The sequence below is a fragment of the Ceratotherium simum genome, chromosome 26, assembly GCF_057802395.1.
Source record: "Ceratotherium simum simum isolate JZ-2026a chromosome 26, ASM5780239v1, whole genome shotgun sequence".
Lineage (NCBI taxonomy): Eukaryota > Metazoa > Chordata > Mammalia > Perissodactyla > Rhinocerotidae > Ceratotherium > Ceratotherium simum.
Window position 1 is genome coordinate 7,674,475 of NC_141925.1, and position 25,944 is coordinate 7,700,418.

At 48.1% G+C, this 25,944-nt stretch overlaps 1 protein-coding gene across 4 annotated transcripts in view; it reads left to right on the plus strand.

The window, feature by feature from the left end:
* The window catches only part of PMM2 (phosphomannomutase 2), a 29,015-nt gene extending 5,505 nt beyond the window's left edge, over positions 1–23,510 (plus strand). For all 4 annotated transcript variants that reach the window (XM_004438082.3, XM_087449606.1, XM_087449608.1 and 1 more), the window contains 6 exons: positions 1,306–1,382; positions 2,334–2,425; positions 3,267–3,366; positions 3,489–3,564; positions 4,851–4,966; positions 21,879–23,510. In XM_004438082.3, the coding sequence (XP_004438139.1) occupies positions 1,306–1,382; positions 2,334–2,425; positions 3,267–3,366; positions 3,489–3,564; positions 4,851–4,966; positions 21,879–21,980 (563 nt within the window). In that variant the 3' untranslated portion in view covers positions 21,981–23,510. The remainder of the gene's footprint in view (positions 1–1,305; positions 1,383–2,333; positions 2,426–3,266; positions 3,367–3,488; positions 3,565–4,850; positions 4,967–21,878) is intronic.
* The last annotated feature ends 2,434 nt before the right edge of the window (positions 23,511–25,944 follow it).

A 25,944-nucleotide genomic window follows, 5' to 3' on the forward strand; every position in this document is an offset into this window, starting at 1 on the left:
CCCTGGCCTCTACTCACTTGATGCCGGTAGCGCCCCACTTCTAGTGTGACAACCAAAAACATCTCCTGACACTGCCACATATCCTCTAGGGGGGCAGAATCACTCTCAGTTGAGAACCACTGTTCAAGGTGTAATATCTCAGAGTCCAGACTGTGTAGGCTGTATCTATTGGATCAGTTACTGAAAGGGTAATCTGTGCAGTCCACTTAAAACCCTGTCTTCCGCTTACACTTAATTTTTCTGTAGGTGCTCTGCTTAGAAACGCTGTAAAGAACATAATGGGCACATGCAGCCCGGAAATCCTGTTACTTGGTCCTGGTTGCACTCTCTGCCTCTGGTCCTGCATTTAACCACAGGCTCAGAGAGGTTTTGTGTCAGGGTAGGACAGTGTCTGTACATTTCAGAGTGTGAGTCAAAACATTCACAGCTAGAAGAAAGTTGAAGAGCCACCTGTATCAGAATCACCTGGGGAGCGTGTTAAATACAGATATGCCCCCCCACCCGCCCCGCCCAACACATGGTGCGTGGGAATCTGCATTTAACCAGTGCCTAGAGTTTGAGAATCCGTTAAGATTTATATAGGTGGTCTCCAAATCTGAATGAATATAAGAATCACCTAAAGAGCTTTTTTTAAAAAAATCTGATTTTTAGCCTGGCCCCTGCAGATTCTGTTTCAGGTAAGAGCAGAGCCTGGAAATCTGCACATTTTCACTGCTGCCCTGGCGATGCTGCCTCTAAGCGAGGTTTGGGAGCCATCAGTGGCTCCTGTTTTCTTTACAGATGGGCAGGCTGAAGGCAGAGACATGAAATGACCCATCACCAAGTCTCCCCTCTCCAACCCAGTCATTATCTTTTAAATTTGGAGTTAAGAGTCTTTAAAAAAAAATTTTTTTTTTTGTGAGGAAGATCAGCCCTGAGCTAACATCAGATGCCAATCCTCCTCTTTTTTTGCTGAGGAAGATTAGCCCTGGGCTAACATCCGTGCCCATCTTCCTCCACTTTACATGGGATGCCGCCACAGTGTGACTTGCCAAGCGGTGCGTCTGTGCGCGCCCGGGATCCGAACCGGCGAACCCCGGGCCACTGCAGCAGAGTGCGCACACTTAACCGCTTGCGCCACTGGGCTGGCCCCTAAAAAAATTTTTTAAGGAGTTTTTTTCCACTCTCCCAATATGTTAAGACGGGATAGGCTCTTGCAGCCCTTACTGGAATTTAGCAGTTTTATTGGTGATAAATGCTAATCAAGAAATAGAAACACAGGTTTCAATTCATTGCATTCTAAGTTTTCTTTTGTTTTGGTTGCAGTGGTTGAAAAATATGATTATGTGTTTCCAGAAAATGGCTTGGTAGCGTACAAAGACGGGAAACTCTTGTGTAAACAGGTAGGTTCTGGAGTATCCAAACTTATGTATGCTACTACTAAAATGTTTTCTAAAAAGGTATTTGACATTGAATGCCTCTGGGGAGGTATTTTAGGGAGTTGAGGAACAGGAGTGGGAATAAATCTTCACCCTGTATTCTTTTCCTTTTTTTTTTTTTTTTGTGAGGAAGATTGGCCCTGAGCTAACACCCGTGCCAATCCTCCTCTTTTTGCTGAGGAAGACCGGCCCTGGGCTAACATCCATGTGCGTCTTCTTCCACTTTATATGGGACGCCGCCACAGCATGGCCTGACAAGCAGTGCGTCGGTGCGCACCCAGGATCCGAACTGGCGAACCCTGGGCCGCCGCAGCGGAGCGCGTGCAATTAACCGCTTGTGCCACCAGCCTGGCCCCTCTTTTCCATTTTGAATGTTGAACTGTGTGACTATTACACATTCCAGATAGTTAACTCAATTTTTATAATTGTGTTTTAAGGACACTGATCTAATATTTCTGTTCTGATAGCAGAGAGCAGGGGAGGCTGCCTTGCCACAGCTTTTTGAAGAGATACCGTGTAGCTCTTCTTAATAGTGAGATCGTTCTGTTCAGGCATAAGAGAAAGCTGAACTGGAACAAACACATTTTCTGTCACTGTCTGTGGATATTTTAATTGAATAAAAGCAGCAGCGATGAACTCTTTGGGCCTCCCATGAAGCATTTGAAAGATAAGGAGTACAGAAATCTTGAGTAGTGAGGCAGAAAATGCTTTTGACTAAAGCCCTTTCTGGTTTGCCTGATGTTTCCAACCAGAGAAAAAAGGGAGAGAAAGAAAGGCAGTGGGGCGTGTCACCCTCACCGCTGCGTCAGCCTAGTGACCCTTGACTGACAGTGGCTGCAGCCCTGGGTTTGTTGTAAGGCTGTTTTGAAAATGCCTCCTGCTGAATCAAGTAACCCCAGTATTTTCTTTATCCAGAGTATTCAAAGTCACCTGGGTGAAGCCCTAATCCAAGATTTAATCAACTACTGTCTGAGCTACATTTCGAAAATTAAGCTCCCAAAGAAGAGGTAGGTTTGCTTCGCTGGAGTATGTAGCAATGTCTGGGGCATGTGTTTCCAAACTCCTCGGGGAACAACTACTGCTCTTGAGGAGCTGGTGATCATTTTCATAGCTCTTTATTAACTATAAAATTCTCTGCCTCACAGCAGCACTGTCCAACAGAAATATAATGTGAACCATGTATGCAATTTTAAGTTTTCTGTAGCCATGTTAAAAAAAAAAAGCAGAGAGGAACAGGTGAAATTAATTTTTTTTTTAATTTTTAGCTTTTATTCATTTATGTATTTTTTGTGAAGAAGAGCAGCCCTGAGCTAACATCTGCCAATTCTCTTCTTGCTGAGGAAGACTGGCCCTGGACTAACAACCGTGCCCATCTTCCTCCACTTTATATGGGACACCACCGCAGCATGGCCTGACCAGCGGTGTGTCAGTGCGCGCCTAGGATCCAAACCTGCGAACTCTGGGCCACCGCAGCGGAGCGCGAGCACTTAACCGCTATGCAACCAGGCTGGCCCCTGAAATTAATTTTAATATATTTTATTTAACCCAATATATCCAAAATAGAATCATTTTAACATATAGTCAATATAAACATTATTAATGAGATTACATTCCTTTTTCATTCTAGTTCTTTGAAATCTAATCTCAGTTCGGGTTAGCCACATTTTGAGGCTCAATAGCCACGTGTGGCTCATGGCTACCATATGGCCCAGCTCAGCTCTGAGAAACGTTTATTACTGCACCCTCTGTATTTTACAATTGCTCAACTTTTTAGCTTGTTTACCCATCTATAATGTTGCCCAAATAAATAATGTATCTCTGGAACCTCTGTGCCCTTTTCCTCCCCAGGGGTACTTTCATTGAATTCCGAAACGGGATGTTAAATGTGTCCCCTATTGGGAGAAACTGCAGCCAAGAAGAACGCATTGAGTTCTATGAACTTGATAAAGTGAGTCTTTCTGAAATACCCTAGATTTATGAAGATAAGATGTGCAACTTTATGGCCAGTTGTTAACGTGTGCTTTCTAAACTGCAATACAGTGGACAACGGTATCTTTTTGTTTTTCTCAGAAAGAAAATATAAGACAGAAATTTGTAGCGGATCTGCAGAAAGAGTTTGCAGGAAAAGGCCTCACGTTTTCCATAGGTATTGTATATTCAAATGTGTCTCAAGCTTTGGTAATGATTTGCCAGGAGTTTGTTGGGGGCCAGTGAGCTCTTGGAATTGGACTGTGCCCAGTTTTCAGGTGGCCAAGAGGATTTAACAAGCAGCCAGTCTAGGGGAAAACCGCTCTCGTGCGTAATCAGCCACAGCAGAGACTTGCCCAGTGAGGAAATGACTTCTAGGCTACCGAGTTTGGTTCTAAATTCTGCCCCAGCAGGATTCTTCCTCCCTGCACTTCTGGTCAAAAGTAAGAGCATCTTGCTTAATGAAGAACTGACCCTCACATCTTTGGGCAGAAGACAAGCACATATGAACTCCATAGGAGGGAGATGGGATGGGAGCCCCTCAGATAAATGAGACTGAATGTGTTCTGGAATCATACAGTGTTTGAATGGCAAGGAACCTTAGAAGTCAGTTGGGTTGGTTTTACAAATCAAGAAACCGAGGCCCAGAAAGGAGAAGGGACTTGTCTAAGGTCACAAAGCTTTTATTTGCAATGGCAGACCGGCACGTGAACGTTCCTGGTGTCTGATGCAGAGCTTCCTGCAGCGCTGATGTCTCAGACTTATTTTTTGGTAGAATAGGCCTGTCAGATGCTTTGAGCAAACTGACTTCTCCTGTCAGTGCTGATGAGTGATTACTTAAAGCTGTCTCATTTTACAAGCTCTAATAAATGCTTGGGCTGCAGGGAAATTGGGATTGCAAAGGAATTATGTATAATAGATGAATGGGTGGATCTTTAAGTGTTCTTGAACTGCATGATGAACATCTTTCTGACAAAGCTTTGAAAGGGTCTTTGTCGCCCGTGAAAGCTGCCTGTAAATCACCTTCGGTATGATTTTCCCTTTGCCTGCGACATGAGCTGGATGCAGCCTGCTTCCAGACGTTTCCCACTGAGCTTGTGGTAAAGCCCCCAATGAGCACAGCTGACTGAGGCTGCTGTCAGATTTTCACCCGCATGCTTCATTGAAACTCGCTCGCTTGACAGAGCACTCACACACAAAAGCATTCTACATTCCCAGTTGGCACTCTAGGTCTTAGTTTTAGATTTTAAATTTTAGATTTTTGGTGAAATAATGTTGGAAAAAAACATAATGTGAAGTTAATTTCTAGAACCTCCCTAAAGTAATGTAGGGAGCAAATGAGGGCCTTAAGAACCAGTCGTGGCCCTTCAGCTGCTGACGGGTGAACTGCACCCCTTTTGCAGTGACATAGCAGCAGCCTCCTTTTCACCTTTGGCTTCTGTGTTTCCCGTCCCCGCCCGGCAGGAGGCCAGATCAGCCTCGATGTCTTTCCTGATGGATGGGACAAGAGGTATTGCCTGGGACATGTGGAGAAGGACGGCTATAAGACCATTTATTTCTTCGGAGACAAAACTATGCCAGTAAGTATAGAAGTGTTTTTGCAATTTCATTGTTCAATTTGGGCGTCAAGGGAGGAAATGGACAAATGGTTTTTTTTCCCCCTCACCCGCCCTTTACCCGTCGGCCCAGCTCAAACTGAGTGGTGGCTTCTGTCCCACATGAGAGTAAGATTAAGCCTCCCTCCTCTCTCTGGACACCTGATGCCTCAGCGGAGGCGAGAATCGAGCCTTTTCAGTTTGGCTTTTGAATTATATATTGCCCACCTCGAGTGCTTTCCAGAACACCAGTGCTGTTTAATCCTATTTGCATTTCAAAGCCCTTGCTCTTTTTATTTTATTATTCCGCTGTATTTTCTTTCCCAGGGGCATTCATTACAAGTTGGGCAGTAGGAGTCCTAAATGACAGGAGGACAGGGAATCTCATGGGTCTGAAATTCAGGAGAGGGCGCCTGGGACAGTTGGGGGATGCGGAGGAGTCAGTCCTGTGCGTCACACAGAGGGTATGGGGAGCTGTCCTGGGCAGCTGTCAGAAATCCCAAGGCCGGGACTGAATCTAAACTGGGAACTGAGAGCAGAGCCGGGGTTTAAGGCCAGCCTCAGCAAGAGGAATACGTAGTAGAAACACACGAGAGCCACCGTGGCAGCAGCACGAGGCTCTCCTTGGGACGGTGGATCCCCAAGGTGGTCGGGGATGTGTTGCCACCATTGAGGCCCCGAGAGGAGGCTCAGCCCTGGCTGCTTACCACCCAGCCTCAGGCTCCGCGTCTCCAGGCCGTCTCCCTTTAAATTCCTCCCACCCTCTGTGCCCCTCAGCCTCCTCCTCTCGTGCTGCCCAGCAGTGGTAGTTACCTTGTGACCAGGTGTCCCATTTCAGGCTTTGTGGCCATCCTGCACCCTGCTGCATCAGAAATGCTGCATATACAGAGTTTTGTATCCCTCTGATCCCTGGTCCACTCTGAAATACTTGCTATCCTGCTAAGGTCTATCCGGGATGGACCTGCCTTTCAGCAAGGTCTTCACATCATAGTCTTCCAGCATGCAAGGGACTTCTGGGTCCGGCCCAGTGGTGTAGTGGTTAAGTTCACGCATTGTGCTTCGGTGGCCCAGGGTTCGCCGGTTCAGATCCTGGGCATGGACCTACTCACCGTTCATCAAGCCATGCTGAGGTGGCGTCCCACATAGAGGAACTAGAAGGACCTACAACTAGGACATAAAACTATGTACTGGGGCTTTGGGGAGAAAAAAGAAAAAAAAAAGAAAGGGACTTCTGGATAGTGTAGTGTCATGTCCTCCTTTCAAAATGGTAAGACTGGGACTCAGAAAGGGTAAGTGACTTGCCCAGGGTCACACAGCTAATGACAGAGCTCGTGGCACCAGAACAAACTAGAGTGTGGAAAAGATTCTATTCTACTTCCCAAATGGATGTGGTGCTTTTAAGGAGGTATACCATTCAGCCTTGTTCTTAATAACAGAGAGAAATGGTTTCTAATCACATCCTTCTGGTGAAATGCTTTAGATGCAGAAATACTTTGAATGCAGGCTTTGAAAAAGTCACTATCTGACTTGATGTCTTTAGAAAAAGTAAGCTAATGAAATTACACCCAAGATCTAAGGAATGGCCAGAAGCTTCTTGAGTCCTTCCAACTTGGTGCCATTTCTTACACGCTGAAAAGAGAGCTATTCACAGGCTAAAACAGATTTTTCTGTAGTGATGACATTCTTGCTGTACATAAACAGCCATCTGAAGGCTTGGTTGGGACTTAGCAGAATGGAATGCAGTTCTTGAGTTAATCGGACAATGATTTCCTTTGGGAATTCTTCATTTAGGAATTGGAGAATTTTCTGTTCTGTTTAACCACTGCGTTATCACACATCAGCTCTGTTTTTTTACTCTTACCTACTTTTAAAAAATGGATACTATTTAATGGAGGTTCCCCCACCCCCTGATTCTTAATTAATATACATTCATTGTAGAAAGTTAGAGAAAGTAGGAAGTAGAAAGTATATATCACTTGTGATCACAGCCGCATCCCCCAGCCTTTGCTCTCTGTGTGTACGCAATCCCAGATGTGGAACCCCTACATGGTCATTGTTTTATTTTCTGCTTTTGTTCTCTTAACGTATTTTGTTTCCCCTACGTTAGTGACCATTCTTTGGAAGTAGGGTTCTGACGGCTGTATAACACTTCGTCATTTAGGCATCATTTACCTGCTCCCTGGTAGAGGCACTTTTGGGTTGTGGGTTTTTGCTCTTGTAACTAACACTGTGGTAAACATTCTTGCATCATTCTTTGCCCTCATTTCTGATCCTTTTTGTCAGTGGTTTCCTGGAAATGGGAGTTAACAGTCCAGCCATCTAAACCTTTTAACAACTTATCAGTTCTTGAAACTTTCAGGCATAGAGCAGTCCAAATACTGGCTTTAAACTTCTTTTCACATTCGGTGATAGACGTTTTGAAAGGTGTTTTCTTTCTTTGTATCAAGGCAAATGTTTTTGCTGGCTTCTGGGGACATGGCACCTGAGCTAAGAGCTGTCAGTAAGAAGCAATTCCCCGGCCAGGCACCGCAGGCCTAGAAGCCTGCCTGACGGCCTCCCCTTGCCCAGCAGCACAGCCTCCATCTGATGGGATCTGATGTAATAAAAGGGGCGTCCCCTGCTTTGAGCACCTCCAGGGAACAGAGTGAAGAAATAGGGCGTTGGCTCTTGCTTTCCTAAACCCTTGTTGGTCCTGGAAGCCCCTCATCCTTCCTGTCAGCCACAACAACCAGTGTCTATTAAAACCCAGCTCTGAGTTCAGCTTAGAGGCCCTGGGCCCAACCTGGGGGGCCTTGGTTTGCTACAGGGAAGGAGATGGCCAGGGCACGGACAGACACACACCCCAAACTGCTCTGCATGGCTCTCCAGGGGCTGCTCCCGCCGAATCACCCTCAGCCTGTCTGAATTCCCAGGCGAGAGAGCTGCTTGCTTAATGCTTTTTGTAGAAAACATCTTGGCTTTAAGGCAGTTGCAACACGACAACATCCTGATGCTTCATGAACATTAACCACTGATGGACACTGACTCAGCAGTTCCACTTTGGGCAGTTTAGCTCTCAGTTCGCTCCTCCCTATGTGGAAGGGCGCACACAGAGGGGCAGGATTAGAGACAGCCCTGCCCTTCCGCAGGAGGAGGCTGATTACGGAAGCAGTGGTCCAGCTGCACAGCCGAATGCCAGGTAGCTGAAACAGAGCTGAGGCAGGCCGAGCTCTGGGACGTTGTTAGGTGAGCGAAGCAAAGTGCAGAACAGTGCGAGTAACATGTTCTATTTTTGTCTAAAGAGGGAGAAATACTCTCTTCATATTTGCTTGTAAATGCATAAAGGGACTCTGAAAGGATACCCAAGAAAACAGATTAAAAGTTACTGTCCGGGTGAGGATGAGGACAGGAGAGACTGACCACTTCAACAGTATCCTGTTTTTAAATTTTGAACTAAGTGAATGTGCTAGCTATTGAAAAGTAAATTTTTTAAATATCAAATTGAGAAAAGGAAGGAAACGAAAATTTTCAGGCACTTCATAGTGTCAGACCGTGAGCTGGACACCGACATGTCATCCCCTGCCGTCCTTCCTGCAGCCTGGGCAGCCGGGTGGCATTGTCATCTGAGAAGATGGGGGCCTCACAGAGATTCAGCCACTGAGGGGGATCGGAAAGCCCCCCGTCCTGTTATTCTCCCACATCACTTCTAAAACGCTAAGGCCGCCCTCTCATTAAATCGTGCAACATCTTATTCTCTAATGTTAAAAAGGAAGCTCTTCCTTTAAAATAAGCTTTAAAGGGGCCGGCCCGGCGGCACAAGCAGTTAAGTGCGCGCGCGCTCCGCTGCGGCGGCCCAGGGTTCGCCGGTTTGGATCCTGGGCGCACACCGACACACCGCTTGGCGAGCCATGCTGTGGCAGCGTCCCATATATAGTAGAGGAAGATGGGCACGAATGTTAGCCCAGGGCCAGTCTTCCTCAGCAAAAAAAGAGGAGGATTGGCAGATGTTAGCACAGGGCTGATCTCCTCACAAAAAAAAAAAAAGAAAATAAGCTTTAAAAGGTCCTACCAGCATGATGGAAAGAGGTAGTGGGTTTTGAAACCAAGAGAACCCAAATCTGGCCCCCCACTGCCCAGCATGGTGACCACACGCAAGTCTCTGTCTCTCTGTGAGCCTGGGTGTCCCAGTCAGTCCACTGGGAATGCAGTTTCTCTTCTGAAGGAATGAGAATGAAGTCAGGTCTGACGGGGTGGTGGCTACCCCAGGGCCTGGCTCAGGGAAGGCAGGGGTTGTGCATCCTTCCCAGCAGGGGGCCTGGCCTGCAGTCAGACTCTGCCAATTCTTTTTTTTTTTTTTTTTTTAAAGATTTTATTTATTTATTTTTCCCCCCAAAGCCCCAGTAGATAGTTGTATGTCATAGCTGCACATCCTTCTAGTTGCTGTATGTGGGACGCGGCCTCAGCACGGCCGGAGATGCGGTGCATCAGTGCGTGCCCGGGATCCGAACCCGGGCCGCCAGCAGCGGAGCGCGCGCACTTAACTGCTAAGCCACCGGGCCGGCCCTAGACTCTGCCAATTCTAAGGATGTTTTGAAAAGACTCACCTGTCACCGAGATTGCTGTCAGAGATTGGGGGCCTGCAGGGTGGGTGGGGGGTTGCCCTTGCGAGTGCATGATATGAGTGTTAACTAGCGAACCTCACTTTCCTGGTTAGGCTTTGGATGGGAGTTGGCCAAAATCTGGACAACTTCTCCATGCCTGGCATCTCCAGTGCTCTCAAGACTGCTGGGGGCTAATGAGGGTGCAGAGTGTGTCCTCTGGACAGAACTGTCCCACTACTCCTTTGGTTCTGTGGCAGGTTCTGGGACCCAGGTCTTGTGTGGCTAGTGGCGAGCTTAGCTTAGTATGGTGAGGGGAGTCCCTCGCTCCTGGAGGGGCCTGGGTGAATCTGCTCCCTGAGGTCTAAGCCTGCTGGAGGAGCTTGGGCCAGGTTCGAGATTCTTACCTGACTGAGGAGATGCTGCTGGGTCCCCTATGGGAGAACAGGAAGCAGGATACTGTGGAGGGGAACCACAGGCTGCAGATGTTCGCTGGGGTCCCTGATGGCCTGCCTTCCTTCTGGATGCCAGAATCCGTGGGCTCATTGGTTCTGAGAATGAGGACAAGTCCTGAGGAAGGAGCGTCTCCTGCTGTAACTCTTCTGTTCAGGAAGACACAGGCTTCAGACCCCCTGGAGTGTGGCTTGCCTTCCGGAGTCCCCTGGTATGGTCACTGATGTCCACAGAAGCAGCATCTCCTGGATGCTGTAGGGGAGGAACACAATTCCTCTACCCTCTAGGTCCTTCTGGCTGGTCTAAGAATTAAATTGACCTGAGACAGAATAAGAGGAGAAAATCAAACACAGCTTTATAACATGTATACATGGGAGAAGCCCAGGAAAACTGAGTAACTTGCCAGAATGGCCAAAGCTGTCACCTTAAATATCATCTTCAGCTAAAAACAAAGGAGGATGTTGAGGGTAGTGGTTTGGGCTTCAAATGGGGTGGGGTGGGGGTGGGGGTTTACATGGAGATGAAAATGCAAATGTTTGTTAAACAAGTGTTTGCTGGCCCTCTATAGATAATGGGACCTGAGAGACAGAACTTTGATAAAAATGGGATTGTTGGTGCCTTTCTATCACACCTAGTTTACATTATACTGTACTTATCTATGGTATTTGCTCTTTCCTAGAATAGGCCTTCTGTCTTAAAGTCTTTTAGGTAGTTGGGGGAAGGTCAAAGTTCCTTTCAGAGTCTTTTGTTCATAAAAATAATCAAGGCAGAGACACATTTTGGGGTGGCCCATTCTGATCACCCATAGCCCTGCCTTTGAAACTTGAAGAAGTTTCACAGTCCAGAAGCTAAGTGGTAGATTGTTCCATCTCACTGAACACATTTCTTAGTCTTGATAATAGATCAGTCCAGTTAAATTCATTTCAGGAGGAGGTGATGCAAGTGGGCCCCCAAAATTAGGCCTATATTGTGTAAGCAAGCAATCAGGTATTTAATAGGAAGCATTTCTATGGAAACAAAAAGAAAAACCAGATTAATGGTTGGAGCAAATTATAAACCAGTTTCTGAGTCTGGGGGCAGCCAGTCAAGAAGATTTTTAGATGTCAGGGTCAAAGCATTTTTTACAGTTTGAAATGTCTCTGATGATGTTATCTGGTGTTCAGGTATCCTTTTGAGTGGCTTACATACTAACAGGTGTGTTATTGTGGTGATCTTGCTTAAGTTTATATCAAGTTGTCCAGCGTCAGTTTGCAGAACCTGAGAAACAAGCATGGTTTTAGTTATCAGTGGTTCAAAATGAAAATGATGGAAAAAATTGAAAACATTAGTTTGGAGATTTGTAGCCAGGTATTTCAGGAGACTAGAAGAATTCAAGATCCAGTCAAGTTTACAGGTAGGAAACAAAAACTTCAAAGACAATTAACAGAACTAGAATCTAATATCTACAATTATATTTTATAGTTTCTACTGTGAAGTAATTTTTCTCTCTCAAATCACCCTCGTTTTTACCAAAGATAGCCGAATTAAGACTCGTTGGTTGGCAGAATAAGTCTGGTTTCAATAAACTTGGCCCAATTATTTACATAAGTACAGCAAAAAGAGCAATTGATCGTAGAGTCTCCTTTAAACCTGCTTTGCTGGAGATTTTTATAAGGAGTCTCAGATTGAACTTTAAAGGCCTCTCAAAGCCAGGAAAGCCAAGCCAAGGACTTGTCATCAGACTTGGCCTGCAATACCTACGGATTTGGGTGAATTCCTCTCTCTTGAGGTTACCCAAAATATCCCAAGTTTCCTTGTACCTGCCAGAGAAATGACCTTGACTCGCCTGGTAAGGTTGCTGGGAACCTTGTCAGCAAGGTTCCAGGCCGGTATTTTTAAGTGGCTTTATTCCATAAAGTCCATTTTTCCTCAAAAGTTATCTGGTCATATCTCAGTCTTTTATGTTTTTTTTTCCAAATATGACATTCCAGTCAAAGCTTTGGTAACGTAACCAGTGTTTGCACTTGTGTCCTGTTATAAGGAGAACGGATTCTTATTGAACTTATGCAAATAACTATACTGCTGTGAAAATAAGAATATTCACTCACAAAGAGTTGCCAGATTCTGGAGGGATCAGCTAGGAAGAAAAAGATAAATGTTTCAGTTCTGCTTACAAAAGTATAATTTACCAAATTGCTATAAGTCATAGTTAGCTTAAGAGAAAAAAAGATTTCCTTAAATCTTTAAGATCAGCAATATTTCAAGCAAAAAGTCATAAAAATTGTAATCATCCTCATCAGTTCATTCAGTCCCATGTAATCACCTCTTGATCTTGATCTGTTAGCAGTTTCATGAAGTAATCAGTTTCTCCGTTAGAGTTCTATAATTTATTTATTTATTTTGTGAAGAGATCAGCCCTATGCTAACATCTGCCAATATTCCTCTTTTTGCTGAGGAAGACTGGCCCTGAGCTAACATCCATGCCCATCTTCCTCCACGTTATATGGGACGCCGCTACAGCATGGCTTGCCAAGTGGTGCGTCAGTGCGCGCCCGGGATCCAAACCGGCGAACCCTGGGCCTCCGCAGTGGAGCGTGCACACTTAACTGCTTGCGCCACCGGGCTGGCCCCTGAGTTCTGTAATTTTTTTACCCAGTTCGGTGTTATGATCTGAAAGTTTATCAGAAATCTGTATTCTAGAGTAAGTGTCAGAGTCCTTTCCATGAATCTCCCTGAAGATGAAAACATTTGTAAAAGCATCAGAGTAAAACAATAACTGTCTATAAATGACAAAAAACTTAAAAATGGCAATTGACAAAGAAACTTGGTTATACAGCACTTTAAAATAATAAACTAGAATTATGACAACCAGGACAGATCAGAATTTTAGGAAGGTTGTATCATTTTTAAAACACTTGTATCAATAACATTTACCAACATAATGTCATAGGTCCCTATGAATAATGCCTAGTTAGCTATTTAACTGTGGTGACAGAGAATTTTTAGGTGAATGCAGAGAATTAAATAGCTGTAAGAAAAACCTTAGCACCTATGATTAAAGACCTGATAAAAACAACACAGGAAATTAATTTTGATAAAACATAATATCCCTACCCTTCTGATAGACTACTCAAAGAAAAAAACCTTTCATAATCTCTTTATCCAGAGCAGACTAAAAGTTCAAGAAAATTATCCTTTAAGAGCAGGGGGAAAAAACAAACTCTAATTTTACACTAGCTTTTGTTATTAAAACTCATTTACTTAATTAGGTTTATTTCAGTCTTAGCCAGTTTGACCATGTACAGCACTCTTCTCGGAGTTGTTTTTTACAAAGCTTTTATAGCTTTTGTAACAAAAACATACACCTTACTTTGCTTGAGTACGAAGATGTTTCCCTTATTAACTTTTAGTAGCTTTAATCATATATATGAATTTTTAATCCTTAATTTTTAAGTAAAAACTAAGTAAGCAATTATAAACTATCTTTTACATTAGCATTCTGTGGCTTGGCAAATTTATAAATACTTTGTATAATTTCTGGCAACATGTTACTTCATAGTACAAGCTTTTACTAAAACACAAGACTTGTTTACCAATAGACCCAAACACCTTTTATTTTCTCTGTAATAAGAAGCCAAAAGTAGGGGCCAGCCCTGTGGCGTAGCGGTTAAGTGCGCACTCCGCCGCTGGCGCACAGGTTCAGATCCCAGGCATGCACTGATGCACCGCTTGTCAAGCCGTGCTGTGGCGGCGTCCCATATAAAGTAGAGGAAGATGGGCATGGATGTTAGCCCAGGGCCAGTCTTCCTCAGCAAAAAGAGAGGGATTGGTATGGATGTTAGCTCAGAGCTGATCTGCCGCACAAAAAAAAAAAAGCCAAAAGTAGATACACTTATATTTAGTAATTAATGTCTAATATTTTATCTTATTTGTAAATGATCTAGATATTCAATGAATTTTTTTATCATTTAGTTTCACCTAGCAAAACCTCAAAGTTTCAAGTTACCAAAAGATTTCTGAGGCTATTTTAAGTACACTTGTCATAAACTATAATTATTGCTAAAAGTTTATCTATAAACTCCTGTCTCACATCTATCTAAATTATTTGCTCCCAACAATTATGTTTAGATTACCGTGAGAACTTCATGAGATATTAGATAAAATTAGCTATCATTTTAAGCTATTATTGTGCTGACAGCTTTGTAACAGGGATGACATGAGCTTATTTGACTAGTAAACCCAGGCTGCGTGTCTGCATCATATTCAGTGCTGATAGCTCTGAGGACACGCCTATTTCAATGAAACTGACTAAGTTCAATAAGCTTTCATTCACCAAAGATTATTTCATATCATGTTAACTTGAAAGACATTTGGGTTATTTAGAGATATTTTATGTAAGCGCTTACTTTAAGCCAATTAAATAGAGCTCTTGATTTTGGCCATACCATCCAGAGGTAGAATAATATCTCACATTTACAGCATATGCATACAGACATCCATGAGCACACAGGTGGACACAGACAGAGACCTTATAGCTTCCGTTAAATTTTTAAGAATCAGGTGCAGTACAAAACTTAATAGTTTATGAGAAACATTTACATTTCAAAGAATGGGTCTCAGGTCCTAGAGGAGATGGAAGCAGAAAATTTACATCATAAAGGCACAGAGAAAGCAGTCAAATTTTCTTCAAGTTGGAGTTTCTGGGGCATATTTGCCTTATCCATTTCTGATGTCTTCATATTTAGGAGCATTTTGAGAGGAACAGGGGAGGCTTTGTGATTGGCTCTAGGACGAGTGAACTTTGAGCTGCTTTCTAGAGCCATACCTTATGCCTTGCTGAGTTTTGCAAGACAAAGATGGTTGCTTCCAGTTCCTCAAAGAACTGGATTACGGCCTGAGTGACAAAAGAGGTTAACCCACCCTTCCAGTTACATTTTTCCAACTGCTTCTTTATATCAGAGAGATTTGTAACTTAAGAGGTGAATCAAAAGATTTTTATGCTCTAAAACTGCAGGATGATGTATCGCACCTTTAAAAGTCTGCACAAAGTTTTTAATAACAAAGGTCCTCTTTCTAAATGTACAGTTTAACCCTAGACCAATTTACTTTGGGGCTGGGGAAGCTTTTATCTTTTTATTAGCACCTGATACTGGCCTCTAGTTTTTATCTCATACTGTGGGGGGGCCCCGACAACCCTCTTGACTTCCCTTTAGTGTGTTTAACATTGTCTGAAGGGCAGATTTATATGCTGTCTTATAGTCAGGCAGGTGAAATGTTCCCCAGTGAGACACAATGTCTGTCCCCACAGTACAATCTGTAATACAATCAGGCAAAAAGAGATGCAATCATTTCACATAAAGCCCATAAATATATCAATTTTCCTATAAAATTTTATCTGAATTTCATCAGCTCTTACACCTGTAATCATAGCTTCCATTAGGACTTTATCAATAGGTCTCGGTCTTATAATATTGGATAGGGGAAGCATTCCCAGCCAGACATTTTCAAACACACTCAGGCAAGGTTGATATAACCTCTTTGTATAAAATTAGCTCAGGGGCCAGCCCCAGTGGTCTAGTGGTTAAGTTCAGCATGCTCTGCTTCAGCGGCCTGGGTTTGGTTCTCAGGCATGGACCTACACTGCTCTGTTAGCAGCCATGCTGTGCTGGCGGCCCACATTCTAGAAAAATAGAGGAAGATTGGCATGGATGTTAGCTCAGGGTGAATCTTCCTCAGCAAAAAAAAATTAGCTCAAACATTCCAACCTTTGTAATCTTATCAACACTTATACTTTTACATTTTCTCAATTTAATTGTAGCCTGAGTCAGGGTCTTAAGGCTAGTCATTATTTATTTTTTTTGTATTTCCTTTTTAATTTGGTCTTTTCATAGGTACCAATAAAACAATTGTGATGAGAGCTCTCAAAAAAAAATTGGGGGGGGGGGGCAGCCCCGTGGCCTAGTGGTTAAGTTCGGTGCTCTCCGCTTCAGCAGCCTGGGTTCAGTTGCCAGGTGTGGACCTGCACCACTTGGCAGCAGCCATGCCGTGGCGGCAACTCACATACAAAATAGAGGAAGATTGGCACAAATGTTAGCTCAGGGCGAACCTTCCTCAAGCAAAAAGAGGAAGAACAGATCTGGCAACAGATCTTAGCTCAGGGTAAATCTTCCTCAGCAAAAAAAAAAAAAAAAAAAAAATCTAATTTAAAAGTTTTTCCAGTTTATTTTTATTTATTTTTTTGTGAGGAAGATCAGCCCTGAGCTAACCTCCATGCCAATCCTTCTCTTTTTGCTGAGGAAGACTGGCCCTGAGCTAACATCCGTGCCCATCTTCCTCCACTTTATACGGGATGCTGCCACAACATGGCCTGACAAGCAGTGCATCGGTGCGCACCTGGGATCTGAACCCGGGCTGCCAGCAGTGGAGCATGCACACTTAACCACTACGCCACGGGGCCGGCCCAAAGGTTTTTGAATGATCCATCTTCTGGCCACATTGACAAGTAGCATCTTAATAGTGACTCAAACCAATAAGCCTTTTACAGCTTAACTATGGATGCAAGAGGCATCCCCAAAAGAGAGTGCAAAAGAGGCAGCCCTCACAAGATCCAGAAAGTTCACTCCCAAAAATAGTCTTAAGAAAGCAAAGGCCTTCGTTGCATAGGCATTACAAGCAACGAAGGTTGAGATGACAGAGGCCCCTTATGAAAGCAGTTGGGACCTCTTATGACAAACTCTCCTGAGGGCTGACACAGCCAGACAAAGAGAGTGCGTCTCAGAACCCCAGTCTATTTGGCTGGCTACCAAGGTGCACACCGGTACCCGCATCCTCCAGATGGCAGAGACCAGAGAGGTCACAAAGCCAAGCTCTCAAGACATAGAACAAGACAAAAGAAAATAACCTCATTTTATATGCACATTAACAGCTTTAGCTAAACTTGGGGTCTCTTGGAGCCAGACTAATACCTAGGAGGGAGGTGCCAAGGGGTTGGGGAATGAGTGTTTTTACAGGGTACCTTGTTGCACAGACATTTTCTTGAGCTTGGCAGGGGACCTGTGTCATCTACCCTGTTCTGTGACCAACTTCTCCTTTCACAGGAGTCTTCTTGAGGTGGCGAGCAGCCTCATGGCTCTTAACTGCTCAGCCTGTGCCCACCAAATTTTTGTCCTTTTTGGCTTCCAAGATGCCCTTGACAACAGTCTTCACATCATGCGCGTATTCCCAGACAACAGGCTTATAGAGATGCCTGCGTCTTGCCCTGAGGTTTTTCCTTTTTATGACAAATGACACAAAAGACAGAGTGACCCCCTTTGGGAGGAGAAGGATCAATAAACCAATGAGTACTCAAACCAAATATCCCAGTTGCTGAGTCCAAGAAGCTAGCTTCACCAATATTTTCTCCTGCTAATCTAAATTTAGAAAAGGAAACAAAACTCACCACTCATGCTTCCACTGGACCCTGCAGGCAGAGATCCGGGAGACAGACATGGTAAGAACTCTTACCTCCTGCCAGCTCTTGTCAGGGGTCCAGGATCTCAGCTGCAGTAGTCCAGGAGCGAGCAGCATCCAGCCAGTGAAGTTTTTTCCCATCCTCGTTGCCACACTGTAGGGGAGGAAGACAACTCCTCTACCCTCTAGGTCCTTCTGGCTGGTCTAAGAATTAAATTGATGTGAGACAGAATAACAGGAGAAAATCAAACAGAGCTTTATAACATGTATACATGGGAGAAACCCAGGAAAACTGAATAACTTGCCACAATGGCCAAGCTGTCACCTTAAATATCATCTTCAGCTAAAAACAAAGGAGGATGTTGAGGGTAGTGGTTCGGGGCTGGGCGGTGGGGGGGGGGGGTGTAATTTACATGGATATAGAAATGCCAATGTTTGTTAAACAAGTGTTTGCTGGGCCCTCTATAGACAATGGGACCTGAGAGACAGAACTTGGATAAAAATGGGCTTGTTGGTACCTTTCTATCACACCTAGTTTACATTATATTATACTTATCTTATGGTATTAGCTCCTTCCTGGAACAGGCTTTGTATCTTAAAGTCTTTTAGGCACTTAGGGGGAAGGTCAAAGTTCCTTTCAGAGTCTTTGTTCTTAAAAATAATCGAGGTAAAGAGACACATTTTGGGGTGGCCGGTTCTGATCCCTGACAATGCACCCCTGTGCCAAGGCCTCTCCTACAGCTCTCAGCCCCATCCTGTGGATGAGGGGGTTGTGCCAGAGCCATCAGCAGGTCGCCCCAGGGGCGTTAGCCCCACAACCAGCTCGCCCCCCACCGCACCTCAGGCTTGTTTGTCCCTCGATTCTAAGCCACTGGTTCTCAGGCCTGGAAGTCCACTGGCATCACCTGATGACTTTCACAGCATCAGGACTCTGGGGCTGGCCTTTCTTTTTTATTTTTTTAAAGCAAAATGTTTACTTCTTTCTAGGAAAAATCAGTACAGTTATCTAAGAGCACACAGTTTCAAATATAGAAGTCTTGTGATTCTTTTCCTCCTCAGCTGATTGTCACCATTGAGAAGGCAGCCGCTGCTGCAGTCGGGTCGCATGCCCCAGGGCCCATTGTGCTCCTGGCACTCCAATTTACCTGGCGATGGAAAAGCAAATGTTTGATGAACAGGTGTTTGCAGGGTCATCTATAGACAGTGGGAACCGAAAGAGATCTTTTGACAAAATGGCCCTTGCTGGGTGCCTTCCTGTCTGCCACACCTGGAATTATCTGTGGTGATAGGTCCTTCCTGGGACCACCCTTCTGTCTTAAATTCTTTTAGGCAGTTAGAGAGAAGGTCAGAGTTTTCTTTCGGAGTCTTTTGTTCTTAAAAATACTCAAGCCAAAGAGACACATTTTGGGGTGGCTAATTCTGATCCCCCACAACTCTCTTCACATCAGCGCGCGACAGCCTGTGCAGGAGTGGGGTGGGGTGAGGGTTCTCTTGAGCCCCCCGTGTCTGAACCCGGCAAGCACTCTGCCTTCTGTTTCATCCTCAGACCTTGGCCCGCAGGGGTTTCGATATTACTGGGCGCTTTGCACTGCGCTCTGGCCTCTCCTTTGGGCCTGTCAGGCACGCCCTAGCGGGAGTATGATCGGTGTTTCATCCCTTCCTCCCTTCCTTTCTTTATCTTCTCTCAGGAAACGGTTTTGTTTTGGAGCTTGGGGGAGGCTGAGCTTCCCCACCCGGAACCAGGAAACCTTTGGTGCATATGCAGATGCAGTGTTTGAAACGTCCAGGGTCTCTGCTGCCTAATGCCTAATTATTCTAGAGGGCGGCCCTCTCACTGGCTCAGTGTTTCTGCTTCGCCTGACCTTGCTCTGACTGGTTCGAAAGCTCTGTGCAGCCCCAGGAAGGAGCATGCCACGCTTTGCGAGTCACAAAGGAGGAGGCGGCTCCCCTGGCGGGAGAAAGGAAGGCCTGAGGTTGGTGGTGTTTCTGGTGCAGACGTTCCTGCCAGCCTTGCTGCCCTCTGGGAGCCAGCAGAGCGGAGAAAGGAACCAGTGAGCCGGCCCAGCTGGGGTGGGGGAGGTTTTCGCCTTCCTGGGCATACATTGCTTCTCCAGACTGGCTTTATTAAGTGTGAGTGAGTTACACAGCAGCAAAGACACATCTGGTGAAGGAATTCATTTTAGCAGAGCTCAGAGTTACCCTTGGATTTCAGACAGCACCCCACCCCACCCCTAGCAGACCACGGGAGATTGACTTAGGCATCTGTTGGGTGCACCTCTGTCCCGACGTGTGACATGCTCTCCAGGGAGGGGCAGGCGTGGCAGCTGTAGACCCTTTCTGCCTCAGAGGTTGCCCTCTCCAGGTAATGGCTCTGTCCTCGGTGCACCCTGGCTGGCTGCAGGAGCCTCCTAACTCGACTCTGCTTCCCCCATCCATTCTCCAGAAAGACCCTGTTGGAAGGTGAGTCTGATCCTGGGAAGCCTGGCTTGCGGCTTCCGATGGTTTATAAAATCCCAACTCGTGCGGTGAGCTGCGGGGCCTCGGCGGCCCTCCCAGCCCTGCTTGCTCCCTCGCCAGCCCCTCCCCAGCGGCTTCTTGGCCAGGCCCACTGAGCTGCCCTCTTGGATAACCAGTCACATGGCTTGTCCCCTCACTTCCTTCAGGTCTCTGCTCAGAGGCCCCTCCCTTGTCACTGAGTCCCTTCCCCCCATTCTTGGCAGACAGAGCATTACAGCGTGTTTGTTTATGGTCAGCCCCGCCCTGCCACGTAAGCTGCAAAGGCAGCCCTTATGCTGACTGTTTGCCCCTGTAGCTCCAGCTTCTAAAGCCTTGCCTGGCAGGTAGTGGGTGCCCACAAGGTTTGTTGGGTTAATGCACGAATACTGACTCCTCCCTCCTGAGTCAATGAGTGACAAGGGAGGGAAGGTGTCCCAGAGAAGTGTCTGCTTTTTCTAGATCGTGCAAGAGTTGGTCTTCCCTTTATGTTCTCTGTTGGGATTTTCACCTACCTTGCCATTCCTAAAAGAAAGCTGATTTGTTTATAATCATGAGAGTTACTAGAACTGGTTTCACACTTACTTGCTTAGGTAGCAGTTGCTGGCCGTGGAACTCAGGGCCCTCTGAATGACCGCAGCCCCCTGACAGTACGTAACTGTGAGGCCCCCGTAGGCTTCTGAGTTCACGGCCTCCTGACGTGACCCCTGCACCCAGTGTACCTGGGGCCCCAGCGGTGGTCCCTCCAGAACTCTTGGCCTTCACCCCCACCTGGGGAGCCGTCTGTTGGGGTGGGTCACTCTTACAACATGAGAGCAGTAGTAATTTCAGTGTCACGTAATCCTTTCAGAGGAGGTCAGATTTTCCTATGGAATCCTTATGAGAAAAATCCATTGTCTCAGCAGATATTTTCATTGTGTTATAAACTAATTGATTTTTTTCAAGATTTTGAGTTAGACTGTTTAGCCGATTTTATGAGGAAAATATAGGAAATTTCATGAGAAGAAAAGCTGGGGCTTTTCTGCAGCGCTTGGGGTCCCAGGACAGTGGGAAGCCTGAGTCATTCCCCTGAGAGCAGCCAGACAGGGACCCCGTCTCAGGAGCCCCCGGCAGCACGGCCAGGTCCTCCCAGACACAGGCCCTTGCAGAAGCCTTGCCCCCGAGCCCTGGAGGCGCACCAGGTGAAATAGGCTGTGGAAACGCCTGGGAAGCTCAGTTAGGGGCGTGCTGACTCGGCTGCTGTCCAGGGGCCTTCCCTGGATCCGATCCTCTCATTGACCGGTTGCCACAGCGCTGTGGGCGAGGTTCACCGTGATCCCCATCTTACAGGTGGGGAGTTGCCTGCAGCACCCCTAATCGGTGGTAGAAGCAGGATCTAAACCAGGCCACCTGGCTCAGACCCCAGCCACATGGGGCGATTTAAGTTAAATGAATCAGAATCAAACTCAGTTCCTGCCAGCACCAGCCACGCGTCAGGTCCTCGGGAGTCATTTGTGGCCTCAGAGGTGGACGTGTCCATCATCACAGAGGTCCGAGGGCAGCGCTGCCCTAGACCGTCTGCCCCACTGCACTCCTTTGTGACTCGTTAGAGGACTCTGGGCACAGTGAAAACAAATTGATGGCAGTGAGAACTCTGTCACCTGCTGTGTTTGCTTGCTTTGTGGAATAATAAGCCTTAGATGTTCACAAGAACATCGTGATTTCTTTCATAGGCGTAATTACATGTTCCAAGCTAAATTGCAGTTCAAGTGAAGGTGATAAACCTTTCCCAGTGATGACTGTACTCGTGTTGTCCTCTCCTGAAGCTAAGAGAAAGGTGACTGGAGAAGCGCCTGCCAGTGGAATCGCCAGTTCTTTATTTCTGTAGCAGCCCAGGCTCGGGAGTTCCAGCCGCAGCGGCACAGGAGAAACGAGCTGGCCCCTACATCTGCTTCGTGTCTTTGCAGGGTGGCAATGACCATGAGATCTTCATAGACCCGAGGACCGTGGGCTACACGGTGACGACGCCCGAGGACACACGCAGGATCTGTGAGGAGCTCTTCTCCTAACCGGCCCTGCCCGGGGGGAGCGGGGGAGGCCCAGCCAGCAAGCCTGAAAAGGCCGTTTTGTGGCCCGACCCGAGATCCCTCCCTCACACCCCACGCCCCCAGCCAGCCCAGCGTCTCCGCGTTCAGTCCTCACGCACCGTCTCCACAGTGGTGTCCTCACCCAGCAGTGAACTCGCCCCCCACGCCCAGCGCCAGGAGTAGCTGCAGGGACAAGAAAGGCTTGTCAAGGGTGGCTCAAAGAAATACCTCGTCAGAGGGTTCACCCCCCACCCCGAGTCTCAGACCCCCGACACGTGGAGTCACAGTACACGTGGTGTTTGGGGAACCTCCCCGTATTCTAGAATGATACAGAAAAAACGCACGTGCCTAGACCCTCCCTCTTCGCGGGTCTTGTGAAAAATGTAACAGGTGTTAATGTGTGGCCTTCCTGCTTCAATACTGAGAGGGGATTTGGGGGTGAGAAGGACAGGACCGGACTTCACAGAGGTCCAGCCCTGGGCAGAAGTTGAGAAACCCCTCCTGAAATGCATCTCCCTCCCGAGTGTCAGCTTGGTGGGGCCTTCAGAGCCAGGGCACTGTGGTGGTCAGGCGGGGTCAAGCGAAGTGACCGCGTGCACTCTGCTCTCCCACCGCTTCCTGTGTGTGAGACGCAGACCTCAGCGTGGCCTGTGGGTGGCCGGCTGGCCTGGAACTCGGGGTTGCTCTGTGTTCACTACCCGTTGAGAAGCCCCGGCTGGTTCTCTAGCCATCAAGATGGGAGGAAAAAGGAGCCGACACCCCCGTTAAGCATTGACACACAGCCCTCCTCGGGATGCCGGCTCTGAGCCCAGGTCCGGGTGTCACACTTCACCGAAAGAACCTTCTCCATGCTTGGGCTGGATAGGGTTCCCAGAGGCCTATTCACCTCTGTTGCTCAGGGATCAGCTAAGAGCCTGGATAATTAGCGGAACAGGAGGTGCTCTGTGTCTGCGCATCTTTAATAAGGAAGCGTGTCCACCAGGCCCTCACCCGGACTTTGACCTAAGGGCTGGGAGGAGCCGTGGTTGGGCCTGCGACCCTCCCTCCCCTCCGTCTCCCGCAAGTTCCTTGTGAAACTGGAAGGCAGCTCCAGGCCCTCGTCCAGAACACGAAGAAAGAGAGCTTTCCAAGGAGGCAGTTTTCAGACTCCGGAAAAGTCAGGACCGACAGCCCGGTGCTGGGACCGGCTCCATCCACAGCGTGGCCTCTGCTGGGGCTCGCCAACCTGAATCTGGGGCTGAGGGAGCCCTGCGCTCGGTACTCCGCCCCCAGCAGGCGCTTTGGTCACCTGGTTCCCTCCAAACCTTCCAGCCACCGGGCTCGTCTTAGCCCGGGGTCAGGTCGGGTGAAGTCTGCCCCTCACCCACCCCGTTTACCACACACGGCGCCAGCGTTTCTCAGTGGATCCCGGGGCACACCATCCGGTGGCATCTTCCCTTGTTGAATTTTGCAAATGATACTGTAATGACCTTTCAAAATGAAAAGTGGCACATTAAAGTGATTTGTTTCCTACTTCTCGTTCTGATTACTTTTTCCTCCTTTGTTAAATGAGTGGTGAAGTGCAAGATTAGCTATGATGTGGTCTCGGATTCTGGAAGGAAAACCCAGTCCTTTTAGATCTGAGAGCCCCTCTCTGAGGCTCTGGTGTTTGTCACGTTAGGGTGTTGCCCTTCCTGACTGGCACAGACCCTGCCGGCATGCTTTTCTGCCCGCGGGGCAAGGACCCACGATTCCCTAGAAGTTTCCTTATTGTATAGAAGCGAAACAACAGCGTCTTACTCCAACTCACCTTCTTTATAACGGGAGGTGGAGGCTCTGCTGTGTCCCTGCGGCCCTGCGGGGCTGCCACGGGCAGGTGCCCCAAGGCTTTGAGGCTGGGCAGCCTTCCCGATGCCCAGCGGCCACTGCTCTCACCGTTCCCCATTCCGTCCCTCTGCACCGTCAGAATTTCCTCAGCCCTCTTCTCACCTCCAGGCCACTCAGGACTTGCCTCCATCCCATCCTTCCCCTGCTTCTGTCGTCCTGTCCCCTCATTCTGTCCCAGCCCAACCTTCCCCAGGGTCCGTACCCATCCCCCCACAACCTCCTCAGCCAGGCCCTAAAGTCCTAACGGCTAAATAACGTGTGATCAGCACTGACACGTGCCCACAGACCGACAGGGCCTGTAGTTGGCAGCTAAGAGCAGGGCTGCCAGGACTCAGAGGCTAGTTCTGCTGCCGACCAGCCGTGTGACAGGGCAAGTTCCCCTACCACAGCTCTAACTGATGAGTACATGTCAGCTCCACTCCAGCTCTTTGAATGGTGTGTGAGCCGTTGCTAACTCAGGTCAGCCCCCGGGAGCCTCGAACCCTGCTTCCCAGATGGGCACGAGCTAAGTCCTTCCCCCAGCCTCCTGCAGTTCGCAAGATAAAGACACGAGCAGGAGAAACACACACAGTAGCTAAGTGTTGTGTAAGATGGAAGTGCAGAGGTTGCCCCAGACTAGCCTGGGGCTGTGAAGAAAGCCAGCCTCCTGCCCCCAGCACTACAGATGCTGATCTGGTATTTGGCCCTGGGCTCAAGGTCGCTCAGGCTTAAGAAGCCTCAGGGCAGGGCCCATGGGGAGGGCACGTGGGTGGAGGGCACACTCCGCGGGCGGCTCCTGGAGGGAGAGGCCACCAGGCCCTTATAAACCAGGCCAGGAGGCTGAACTGGACCCCGAGGGAGGGAACTGGGGAGGCTGGGGGCCTGCGTGACACTGGAAGGTGTCTCCAGCCACCAGGTGGGGAGTGACTGGAGGGCCGGCAGAGGAACCAGTCAGGCAGATGTTGCGGGCGTCGGGCAGGGGAGGCGAGGCTCAGGCGGCCTTGAATCACTTCCTCTCCACGGGCTGCTTCCTCTTCCTCCCCAACAGGAGCTCCTTGATCTTGGCCCAGGAGCCACGGAGCCAGGCAGGCAGGCAGGCAGGCCTCCGGGCCCCCTTCCACCTGGGCCCCGCCCCCGCAGCACCCGAGTGACCCCTTCACTCAGAGCCAGTCTCGCCGAATCTGCCCGTCCGGCCTCCTGCAGTTTCTGCCCAGCCCGCCCTCGTGCCACCTCGTCATCCCCGCTTGGTGTAGACAGCGACAGAGCTCACTGCTTTGCGCTCAACGCCTGCTTCGGCCTCTCCCTACACAGGCTTGACGGACTGGTTATAATTTTTTCTAAAACACTTTGAAAATCAATGTATTACAGTAAAATGTTCATCTCGGCACCACCACGTCACCATCTGCCTCCCTCGGGAAACGCTGGGGAGACCTTCCCAGCCTGCCAGTCCCTCCCAGAGCAGCCCTGCTGTCGTCCTATCCCAGCCCCTCCCGCCCCCAACCCAGGCCCTGCTCCTGCAGACCAGCAGCCGGGCTTTCAGCCTCGACTCGTGACCTCCCCTTTGGACTGCCCCTGCCCCCGCTGCTCCACCAGCAAACCCCCCAGCCTCCCCTGAGCCCAGCCGGCTCAGCCAGCGCTCCTGGATGCATCCTCTCCCAGGCGTGCGGTGGCTTCCTCTTAAGGCGCACGTCACTCGGAGAGGCATCCGTTCTAGTGCGCCCCCACCTAATGGCAGATTCCGCCAGCCCGCTGGGCCTGGGCTCCTCGAGGGTGGGGACGGCCTCACCTGCTTCCAGCCCCGACTCAGTGCCTGGAGAGCAGCGCGCCCTCATGGAGCCTCTGCAGCAGGGACGGGGGACGGGTGAAGAGCGAGCCCGCCATTCAGGTCCAGTGCGGGCCGCACCGTGACCCTCCGCCTCAACCGCGGGTGTGCGGTGCGCTGAGCTCACTCCCACTCACCAGGGCCTGTGCCCACAACTGACCACGTAGGTGGTGGTTTCTGTTGTTATGAAGCCATATTCTACTGCTGAGGTTTCTTATGCCTGAGAAGGATGATTAAGGAAAAAGGGATGATCCCATCTTCTTATTCATTCTGCAGAAA